General features: G+C 39.0%; 1 protein-coding gene across 1 annotated transcript in view; it reads left to right on the top strand.

Annotated features, from left to right (window-relative positions):
- Positions 1-12,519, top strand: part of HTRA3 (HtrA serine peptidase 3) — a 700,273-nt gene that overhangs the window by 368,314 nt on the left and 319,440 nt on the right. Inside the window, exon 5 of the mRNA XM_044062803.1 lies at positions 11,821-11,853. Within this exon, the coding sequence (XP_043918738.1) occupies positions 11,821-11,853 (33 nt within the window). The remainder of the gene's footprint in view (positions 1-11,820; positions 11,854-12,519) is intronic.

Below are 12,519 nucleotides of genomic sequence, written 5' to 3'. Positions count from 1 at the left end.
TAGACATAAACAAAGTCAAAAATTGTCTGACAAAACAGGGAAGGGATTATGCAGTATAAAAATTAAGTCCGAGACACATTTATATGGAGAAGACTAAAATGGAGCAGACAGAGACAGCGAATTACAGATACTGCATAAGATACGGACAACAGTATCTATGAATGTTTGCTTCTATTAGACAAAAAGAGTCACTTCTTTGGGTGTAAATGATAAAGCATTTTGGTTCAGACTGTAACTTGGGCAAAGACTATCACAATAATTGCCAACCAACACATACTTTAATTAGGCTTAATTGCAATACCAAGACTAAATCATAGCATGAAAGATGTTTACAAAAGAAAATTCCTGAAGCATTTACACTGTGCAAAAGCTGAGAAGTCAAGCTGCATACACACACACACACACACACACATATATATATATATATATATATATATATATATATATATATATATATATATATATAGTTCCCCTTCACAGGATCGAAAGTCATAACCCCGAAAACAGAATATCAAGTTTATAAAACTCGTAAATGTGAAGGGGAAATAAAAAAAATAAATAAAACCACCTTTCTAATGTTTTTGCAGGGGGGCATCGCCCCCCCTGCACCCCCTACACACTCCCTATTTAAATATCCCTACTCTGTGATCACACTATAGCGAAGGAAAGGGAAATCTCACATTCTACTCTATATGCATAAGCACAAAACAGAAGATTTCCCAGTCCTCCGCTATAGTGCGGTCACGCAGCTCTTAGATGACAGCTGCAAGGGTGCAGGGGGACCTAGCCCCCTGCAAAAAGGTAACTGAACTATTTTTTTTCTAACCTTAAACTTCCCATTCACAATTTTGAGTGAATGGAAGTTCGAGATTCTGGTCTCGAGCTTATGCATTTCGAGCTCCCATTCATTCAATCTTGTGAAGGGGAACCATATCTATACATATCTATATATATATATATATATATATATATATATCTATATATATATATATATATATATATATATATATATATATATATATATATAGGCAAAGTTTGCATAATGCATGCTTAAATAAATATAGACTAAAGTGGTATCATCCCCAAAAATCTTTCACCAGAACTGTAAGTATAAAGAATGATTGTCCAAATGGTATTTTTGTCATAAAATCCCATAAAAGAACTCAGAATCCCAAAAATGACTGTGCAGAAAGATATATTTTGAATATGAATAGTAAGAGCATTCGAGCTGCACTATACTCTGCTCTATTCTATTTAAAATAGATTTAGTCTTAACTTACTCATTACATTGATATTTTGTATCCTGAATCTAACCCTCCAATTACGACTGCCTGAATATAGTTAAGTACCTAGACAGTTGCTTAAATTCCATCATGTCTAACACAATGAACCAAAATTAATTCATTTCTACATCTGCTGTAGCTAATGGAGTACAGCTCTAACATATTCATTCTGTAAACATAAGGGAAGTTGCATAAGCCCCACAACTATATGGTAAAAGTTATTTGTATTCAACAATGAAAGCAATGGTTGAGTTTTCTAAAGAAGTCTTGTAACATTAACGGATGAAAGCACTCAAGACATAAACAATTTTGGTGCATTGGTTTCACTGATGCCTTCCTCAGGTGTTTTAGTTTTATTTGCATCCTTTCAATATTCTTTATCCAAAGATCCCACAGAAATGCATCATATAAAAAACTTACTTTAATGCAGCCTTTAGAAATTGGGAGAAGAATGGCAGTATTCTGGAACTAAGGAAAGCGATGAATACGGACACCAAAAATGTGCCCATCAGTTTATTAGCTTTGGATGTAGCTGTTTTATGTCTGGGTGTGTGGCAAACTGTCAAGCAAGACAAATGCATATGCTATGATTCTTTATAGACACGTGTCTCCACTGAAATGTAATTCTTTGCCAAGTTCATGGCTCTGAGAACATGACAGAATGTATGCTTTCCAATTTGGAAACCACACTGGCCCTGTAAGCCAGGTTGAATCACTAAAAACAGTGCTTTCTGGCTGCCTAAAGATATTGATTGACATAAGTAGGAAACCACAGTATGAATCAACATGTTGGATGTGGTAGAGTTGTTGGGCAAGGTCTCTGCTACAGCAGAAGGTTTGAAGTTTGTGATGGAACATGCATATCTCTTACTTAAAATGGATATTTCAAAACTGCTGACAAAGCAACAATATAAGAATTTGTGGACTGAAATAAAGAACAGAGAGCAGTGACCTGCTCAAATTTGCCACAGATTTATTTAATGCATGGTTGAAGACTCCATTGATTATCAAAAATGAGAGCTGACTGAAGAAAAACATTGGGCTCTGTGGTCACTCTCAGTTAGTTTATTGTTCATTTTATTAGACTATGATAACAGGTATGCTGCCTTAGAAGCTCAGAGACTCGTTCAGAAGCCCTTACTAGTAGAAGAGATTAAATGCAGGTTGGTTTAAGACTCATCATTAAAGTTACATTAGTGAAGTGGGGGAAAGCCTGAGCCATAGTAAAGGTAGCTCTACAAGGCCTCCTGTTATAAGGGGTGTGTGCAAGTAAAGACATCCCTAAATCTTCACTAAATACTCACAAAACAGAAAATACAGGTTTATATTTAGATATAAAAGCAACCCAGCCACTGGGGATGCACAAACCAATGCATTTCTTTGTGCCGGTCCCAAGCACGGATAAATGGGGAGGGTTGCATCAGGAAGGGCATCCAGCGTAAAACCTCTGCCAAATTACTTATGCAGAGAACATTTCATATTTCCATAACAGATCGGTTGAGGCCCGGGTTAACAACTACCACCACCAGTACTGTTAGCCAACAGGGTGCTGGCAGAAATTGGGCTACTGTTGACCAAAAGAGAAGAGGAGGGGGAAGGCATGCCTGAAAGCAGGAAGAGGGGAGGAAGGTTAGGAGTGTAGTAGTGAGGGTGGGAACTTTGAATGTTGGCAGTATGACCCGTATAGGGAGAGAGCTAGCTGATATGATGGAGAGAAGGAAGGTTGATATATTGTGCGTGCAAGAGACCAGATGGAAGGGAAGTAAGGCCAGGTGTATAGGAGGTGGGTTCAAATTGTTCTATCATGGTGTGGATGACTAGTGATTGGAGCTGACCTCAATGGGCATGTTGGTGAAGTGAACAGAAGGGTTGAGGAAATGATGGGTAGGTATGGTGTTAAGGAGAGGAATGCATAAGGTCAGATGATTGTGGATTTTGCGAAAAGGATAGACATGGCTGTGGTGAATACGTATTTTAAGAAGAGGGAGGAGCATAGGGTGATGTACAAGAGTGGAGGAAGATGCACACAGGTGGATTATATCCTATGTAGGAGGGCCAGTCTGAAGGAGATTGGAGACTGTAAAGTGGTGACAGGGGAAAGTGTAGTTAAGCAGCATAGATTGGTGGTCTGTAGGATGACGTTGGAGATCAAGAAGAGGAGGAGGAGTGTGAAAGCAGTGCCAAGGATTAATTGGTGGAAGTTAAAAAAGGGTGATTGTGGGGTGGAGTTCAGGGAAGAGTTAAGACAGGCACTGGAGGCAGTGAAGAGTTACCGAATAGCTGGGTAACTACAGCAGAGCTTGTAAGGGAGACTGCTAGAAAGGTGCTTGGTGTGACACCTGGACAGAGGAAGGAGGACAAGAAGACCTGGTGGTGGAATGAGGAAGTACAGGAGAGAATACAGAGGAAGAGGCTGGCAAAGAAGAGGTGGGATTGTCAAAGAGATGAAGAAAGTAGACATGAGTATAAGGAGATGAGATGCATGGCAAAGAGAGAGGTGGCGAAGGCTAAGGATAAGGCATATGGAGAGTTGTATGAGAGAGTGGACACTCAAGAGGGAGAAAAGGACCTGTCCCAATTGGCTAGACAGAGGGACAGAGCTGGGAAAGATGTGCAGCAGGTAAGGGTGATAAAGGATAGTGAGGGAAATGTACTCACAAGTGAGGAGAGTGTGTTGAGTAGATGGAAAGAGTACTTTGAAGGGCTGATGAATGAAGAGAATGAGAGAGAAAGAAGGATGGATGATGTGGGGATAGTGAATCAGGAAGTGAAACAGATTAGCAAGGAGGAAGTAAGGTCAGCTATAAAGAGGATGAAGAATGGAAAGGCTGTTGGCCCACATGACATACCAGTGGAAGCACAGGTTCATAGGTTCATAGTTTGGTACTAGGCAATCAGCCCTAGGGCCTATACAAGCCTAGCCATAACAATTCCCTGGCTATTTCTTCCCACACTATTTACTTCCCTGGACCCCTGTTTAACAGGGTGACTGACATGATCCCCAGGGTGAATTTCCTTTCTCCCATCCAATCGTCAAGGTTCCTTTTGAAGAGGGCCAAAGAGGCACTCTGCTTGACATGTATGGGCAATCTATTCCACAGTCTGGGGAGTCTCTGGGTCAGGAACTTATCCCTCCAGCATGTTTTGTTTATTGTGATGACAAGGTTTAGATCCCTGGAGCGTGTGGCTCTGAGGGATTGGGATTTCTTTAAGTGTAGCATGTCCAACAGCTCTGGGTTTAACATGGCCTTGTATGTTAAGCAGAGATCGCCTCTGAGTAGACGATATGTGACAGAGTCTAGCTGGAGTTTTTTAAGGCAGTCAGCGTAGGGCATCTGCTTTAGGCCTGTGATTCTTTTAGTGAGGTATTTCTGCGGCCTTTCCAGTTGTTGCAGATGTCTTGACAGGTACATACCAAACAGGATGTTGTATTCTATAATGGGTCTAATGAGGGATGAGTACAGTGGGGCAATGACCTCCTTTTTTCTGGATGAAAAGCCCTTAGTGATGAGGTGTGCCACATAGAAGGATTTCCTGACTGTTGTGGCAATGTGGTTATCGAAGGTGAGACCACTTTCCACCTGTGTCCCTAAGTCTCTTATCACACTTTCGGTGTTTAGTGTACTGCCACCTATATGGTAATTCACGGATACATGTTTTTTCCCAAAGGGGATAAATTTCTTGGCATTGAGCTTGAGCCCATGGCTCTGGCACCAAGCATCTGTTTCTGTAAGGCCCTTTTGTAGAGTATCCACATCATTTGGGGATTCAATAATGGCTCCCAGTTTGCAGTCATCTGCAAACTTTGTTAACCAGAGTCCCTTAGTGTTGGCCTGTATTTCAGAGAAGTAGATGCCAAACAAGAGCGGTCCCAGGACTGAACCCTGAGGTACTCCACTTGTCACTTGTCTGGAGGTGGATTTGGAGTCGGCTACTTTTACAGTGTGAGTTCTATCAGTAAGCCAGTTAGCAACCCATTGGGTGACATAGGGATTAATGCTCAGCTTAGTAAGTTTATCTATGATTCCAGAGTGGGGGATTGTGTCAAAGGCCTTGGCAAGGTCTAGATAGGCTGTGTGGACCACCTTACCCTTGTCCATGGCTCTGGAGACTGATTCGAAGAAGTCAATCAGGTTCAGGAGACAAGATTGGCCCTTCACAAACCCAAATTGGGTGGGGTCCAGTCTTTGAAGGTTGCCAATGTCTTTGTTTATAAGTTCCATGATAATACGCTCCATGGCCTTGCAGACAAGGCTTGTCAGACTGATGGTATGGTAGTTTCTGGGATTCCCCCCTTGTGGAGTGGGATAACTGTAGCTCTGTGCCACTCAGTGGGCATGAAACCTGAGGTGAGGCTATGACTAAACATGACACTTAGGTGAGGAGACCCTGGAGAGGTGGAGGTGCTTAGGTGAAATGGCAGTGGAATTTTTAATCAGATCGTTTAATGAAATTTTGGAAAGTTAGAGGTTGCCTGAGGAGTGGAGAAAAAGTGTTTTGCTACCTATCTTTAAGGATAAGGGTGATGTGCAGAGCTGCAGTAATTACAGAGAGATAAAATTGATCAGTCACAGTTTGAAGTTATGGGAAAGAGTAGTGGAAGCTAGGTTAAGAAGGGAAGTGATGATTAGTGATCAGCAGTATGGTTTCATGCCAGGAAAGAGCACTACAGATGCAATATTTGCTCTGAGAGTGTTGTTGGAGAAATCCAGAGAAGGTCAGAAGGAGCTGCATTGTGTCTTTGTGGACTTAGAGAAAGCATATGACAGGGTGCCTAGAGAGGAGTTGTGGTATTCTATGAGGAAGTCGGGAGTAGCAGAAAAGTACGTAAGAGTGGTACAGGATATGTAGTAGTGTGACATTGGTGAGGACTGCGGTGGGAGTGACAGATACGTTTAAGGTGGAGGTGGGATTACATCAAGGATCAGCTCTGAGCCCTTTCTTATTTGCAGTGGTGATGGACAGGTTGACAGATGAGATCGGACAGGAGGCCCCGTGGACTATGATGTTTGCAGATGACATTTTGATATGTAGTGAGAGTAGGGACCAGGTTGAGGAGACCCTGGAGAGGTGGAGATATGCTTTAGAGAGGAGAGGAATGAAGATCAGCAGGGCTAAAACAGAATATATGTGTGTGAATGTGAGGGAGGGTATAGGAATGGTGAGGATGCAGGGAGTAGAGTTAGTAAAGATGGATGAGTTTAAGTACTTGGGATCAACAGTTCAGAGTAATGGTGAGTGTGGAAGAGAGGTAAAGAAGAGAGTACAGGCAGGGTGGAATGGGTGGAGAAGAGTGTCAGGAGTGATTTGTGACAGATGGGTGCCAGTAAGAGTGAAAGGGACGGTCTACAAGAGGGTAGTGAGACCAGCTATGTTATATGGGTTGGAGACGGTGGCATTGACGAAAAGGCAGGAGTCAGAGCTGGATGTGGCAGAGTTAAAGATGTTAAGATTTGCACTGGATGTGACTAGGATGGACAGGATTAGGAATCAGTATATTAGAGGATCAGCTCAGGTTGGACAGTTTGAAGACAAAGCAAGAGAGGCAAGATTGTGTTGGTTTGGACATGCTGAGGAGGGATGCTGGGTATATTGGCAAAAGGATGCTAAGGATGGAGCTGCCAGGTAAGAGGAAAAGAGGAAGGCCTAATATAAGGTTTATGGATATGGTGAGAGAGGACATGCAGGCGGTTGGTGTGAAACAGCATGATGCAGAGGACAGAAAGAAATGGAAAGAGAAGATCCGCTGTGGCGACCCCTAATGGGAACAGCCGAAAGAAGATGATGATTAAGGTATAAAGGCCTCCCCATAAAAGAGGCCATTGGCCTAGTGGGACTAACCTGGTCAATGTGTAAATAGAAAATAAATAAATAAACAAGATGATTTTTTTCCAAAATAGTATGAAATGATGTGCTGAGGCCATTTATTTAGTCTGAAATGATGTGCCGAGGCCATTTAGTAATTCTGTGGACACCATCAGATTTTGTTGCAGCTAACACTCCTGATAATAAGATGGCAACTGTATTTCAGTTAACCACTGACTTGGGCTGAGTCTTTTCTGTACTCAAATACTCATATTCTTTATCTTATATGTTGGTACTTCTGTCACTTGGGATTGATACCCCATCCCGTATGATGTCTGTGGGGAGGTGTAAAGGTATCTTCTCCAGTTTGAACTAATCCGACATGGACATAATGTAGTTCACAAGATTGTATGTTACCATGTTACTCATAAGAAGTGTGTTTACTTAGTTGGTCAGCATAGGCAGTAATATAAGGAAAACATTCGGGCATGCATCCCTTTTTTTTCTTTCTTGACCATTACAATGGAGGTTGCTTGAATTTTAAACCACAGTAACAGAAACAAAAGGTAAATGACACCATTGAAAGTTAAAGAAAATATTACTTTTAGTGGCACCTTAGCTGTCTACCTTCTCAGGAATCACAGGAAATGATCTCGCACATTCAGTTTTATAGCCCAGTGCAAATTGCAGCAAATTATCCAGTACTAATATTGCATCAGTTATGTACATTCTTATAATAATGTATTTAATTCATGGGTTCATAGGCAAGTACTAGGCTAGCTGCCCTTGCAGGACATTTCAAGCATAGCCAATTTCCCTTTTAGTGCTTTAATTAACCTATCCCATTTGGTTAGGCATTAGCCTTACCCATTCCATGGTCGATAATTATATATTACCCTAATGAGAATAACTGGGAAATTACCATAGATAATTTGAGGGGACCCAAATATGGGATAAAGCATTTAGGAGCAGCCTCTGTCTATTAGTAGTAAAGGTGGAAGTCCTGGGGTAAATGTTCTGTTTGTCATCGTAAAGTACAAGTTGTGCTTGAATATGGACAGGTATGAACTGTGTTTTGTGTGGGCGTAGATGCTGTTAAGTGCAGTGGTATCATCTGTGAGATATTCCTCTCCCTCCAAACTGCTCTATTGATGTTGCAGAAGAGGTTTAGATCATAAGATTGAGTAGTTCTGATGCTATTTGACTTGCTGATATTCTGTAAATCCTTACTTATTGGGTCAGAGGATACCTTGCATGCCAGGCACAGGTCACCTCTTAGCAATCTGTAGGATATTGAATATAGCGACACTGCTCTGATTCAGTCCATGTAGGACATGTTGTTTAGACCTTGCATTCTTTCAGTGAGGTATCTCTCTGGGTGTTCAGGTTGTTGCATCTGGCTAGACATATACATGTTTAAGGAGGTCATTATAATTAATGATTGGCCTAATGAGGGCTGAGTAAAGGGGGAAAGGGGGACAAAGACATTCTTAGATCTTGGCACAATCCCTAAATGGCAAATGGGGTTCCACAGTCAGCATGTTTCTTTGATCAATGGGGTTCTATATACTGTTAATCAACACTTTTCTTATGATTCTAAAGGGACTGTCTATCTTATTAAATGTGATTGCCTTATACCTAACAGCTATACAAATCTGCCCTCTTTTGAAATGTCAGCACTAAATGCCACATGCCAACATGCAGGAAAAAAAAGTCCAAAAATCCAGGAAAAGAATAAAGCTCAGACATTGCTCTTCTCCTTTATCCTTCTTTTTTTGTGGGGGCAAGCTTCACCCAACACCTCCTGAACTTATATAGGCCAACTCCAAGATCACCATACCTTGGAGAAAAAGGAATAGTCCAGGAAATGGCCATCTCCGAGTTAGTATGTGTAATGTTTTTTCAGCAATTCAGTCTCCATATTTTGGGACTCACTGTAGCGGGTCCTGACATTTTGAATTATTACCATACAAAGGTTAATGTACATTCAAGTTAGACTTATGGAATTCAAAAGCGTAGTCAGAAGTGGGAATTGTAAGCAATGCTGTAGCAATTTTAAACTGTACATGCTGGTAGAGCAAATGTGTTAAAAGTGAGCCTGCAAGCTGCTCCTGTTTTCAACACATTGGAGGATAATAAGCAAGCATTATTAGCTTTAAAAGCAGGACTTAAAATTCCAAACTTTGTTTAGAAATGGTTTAAACTCAGATTTAGAATGGTCTGTCATTTTATGAATCATTTTGTGGTTATTTACGAATTTTTTTATATTTTTCTTATGGATTTTACTGAACAATGCCACTTAAGAAATTAAGTTAGTGCAACAAACACTGTAAACAAACTCCGGTGTCACCAATCAGCGTAAAAGTCACCAGCCGCCACAAGGAAAGTGGTAAAAAGAACGATTTATTAAATCCACATAATGCAACGAACAACAAACTAAAACGACATCCAAAATGAAAAACTGACAGTGCACAAAACGGAAAACAATAGGACGAACGAACCACACAAGGTTTCCAAAAATATGAATATATGATCATTTTAATCATGGTGACATCATTAATTTTATATGTATCAAAATATACAGTAAAGAAGTTGTTAATAATGTATTATTCACTATTTTTTAAGCAAATGAAGATTTTTAAGTGTAATAATGATTTTTTTTTAATTTTTAAATAAGTTTGTATTATACATTTAGTTTTTATTTCAATTTATACACCCCTAAATATTACTTCATACTCCTTCTCGAATCAATTTAAGTTATAAATCGGGATGATATTTCTTAATTTTATACTTGATAATTTTATACTTGATAGTTTAACATTTTACTACAATCATACATACTGATTATTACATATTAATTATATATCAATTATATGGTATTTTAGCGTATTTAATTTTTAACATGTTATTTATCACAAAGTATTTAGTAAATCATACATGTAACTTAATTACAAAACACTTTTTATATAGGTACATATAACTAATATTCATGTTTTTTTATCCACTTCTATTTTATAATATGTTTAAATTACTATCATCATAATTCCTATAAGATTCTTTACTATTTTACTATTTTAATTTTTTAATATCTCAATATTAAAAGCATTGTGGTTTTTTTATTATCTCAATATTAAAATCATTGTGGTTATTATTATTTTAATATACTCATTAGATTTGGTAGTTCAATTGAAATTTTATAAAGTAATTTAAATACATCCTCAGAATATAAAGGAATAAATATATTGGCAAGTTATGTTTTATATCATAATTTATTAATTATTTTATCATTATTAGAACATCATATACGGTTATGTATACTGCAGGTTCAAGGACTTTAACAATTTGTACACACAAAATGCTGACATCGTTGTTCAAAAACATAGTTATCGTGTGCTAGAAAGCTTATGAAAGTTGTTTGATTTCATCGCAACGTATGTACTGATATCTGAATGTTTTTCAATGAACCTGTATATACTAGTGATGTATATTTCTGAGTTTTTAGTATAAGGTAAAGAATATATGTACAGGAGACATATACATCAGTATATTTAGTGAGATGTGCAGGTGATTTATGTTACTTTCAGTTACGCTGATAAATGTTGTACTATTACTTTAAAAACTAATAATTTTTTGGCGCCAAATAATTTATTTAAACTGAATGAAGATATTTCACAACAGTTCTGATGAAGACCAGAAACGCTGGTTGAAAGCGCTTAACTGTTGGAAGTGTTTGGCGTTTTGTACTGTTATTTTTGGAAACCTTGTGTGGTTCGTTCGTCCTATTGTTTTCCGTTTTGTGCACTGTCAGTTTTTCATTTTGGATGTCGTTTTAGTTTGTTGTTCGTGGCGTTATGTGGATTTAATAAATCGTTCTTTTTACCACTTTCCTTGTGGCGGCTGGTGACTTTAACAATGCCACTTAAAGCTTTACTATTGTGTAAAAAGTCACTATTTATGCAACACAGCTCTGGTATTCAGAGTACATCTGCATGGATCGATATATTCTAACACACACTGTCTCTTCGTCTGGGTGTATGTAAACTATGCCATTCTCGTGTTGTTTTTTGGATAAAACACAGAGTGGTTCTTCATCATCCCTTCCACATTACACTGTTCATAGAAATTATATACTATCAGCCTAGCGAGAGAAAAATTAAGAAAAGTACACTTTGATTTGTCTAATGGGGTCAACCAATATAATTGCTAATACTTCCAGGGTGAAAGATTTGCATTATAACTGGTGCTACATGTATTCACTGTTGCTATTCATTTGGTTGTTTAGATCCCCATTCAAATTAACAGGAATGCACTGCACTGGATTAAATTAAGTAAGCTCTGTATAACTGCTATTTGTTTGAATTTGTCTTATCTTGTTTCATAGTCAGTTCTCTTTTACATGCCTCCCTCCAAACACACATACACATAACTGGAAATATCTGTAACAACATGCTGTACCATTCTAGGTAAAATGTGCTATAAGCAAACAAATAAACAGCAAAGAGAACATTCATGAGTGATGCTTGACAGTACTAACAATGTATAATTTTCTGATGCCAACTTGGATAAACGTATTCAACAATTTAAGTATGAATCTTTGCTATGAAGTAATACATTTGATATGGATGCATCTGTTTAATGGAGGTACAGTAATTATACTCTGTAAAAGAATTCAAGATCCCGTGATATTTAAAATTGTCTTCATGCTGTTTTTCTTTTTCTTTTCTTTTCACAGTATGGAAATTCAGGGGGTCCATTAGTCAACCTGGTAAGGCCATCATTTTGATATTAAATGCAATGTTACCTTTCTAAATACTGCTGATGTGCTATATGGTTACTAGTAGCTTCTTCAGACTACTCTGTTAAGTTTTATTGTCCTTCATTAGTTAGATCTGCTACGTGCTTTTTCAGTTAAATCATGTGGTGGCAAAGGATTGGATATTCCCTAGGCTCTAACAAAACAGTGTTGGTTTTGGGTTTCTGTCACTACTAAGTGTACTTTGTAGCATGAGCTGTGACCTAGCAGTTAAGAACAGATTTTCTCTTTCCACAAAATTATTTTCCTTGCCAGTGCCATGGCGTAGAAGGATAAAGCCTCCGCTATGGCTCAAGTCACTGTCGAAAGCATTGGCAGTCTGAGGTACTGGCAGAGAAGGATAGGTGTTCTTATCCCGGGGGGATGGAGGAGGAAGGGTGCTTATCTAAACTGCTTCCGTAGGGAATGCAATATCTATAGATGGGAGTCTCCCAGGGCACAAGCAGGCAATTACAGGAGAAGGAATAGGAAGTTAGGTTGTAAATGCCTCCCTCCCCAGCATAACCACCCAAGATGCCTGTAAGATCCACATTGGTCCCAGCTTGCTTGGAAGAACAGTTCAGGGTATTAGGATGAGCTGGTAGACCCAGCAACAGACAGTGACACTGGAATGGCTGG

This window comes from Protopterus annectens, chromosome 2.part1 (assembly GCF_019279795.1).
Source record: "Protopterus annectens isolate FY-2018-M chromosome 2.part1, PAN1.0, whole genome shotgun sequence".
NCBI lineage: Eukaryota > Metazoa > Chordata > Ceratodontiformes > Protopteridae > Protopterus > Protopterus annectens.
This window is presented reverse-complemented; position numbering and strand designations above follow the sequence as displayed.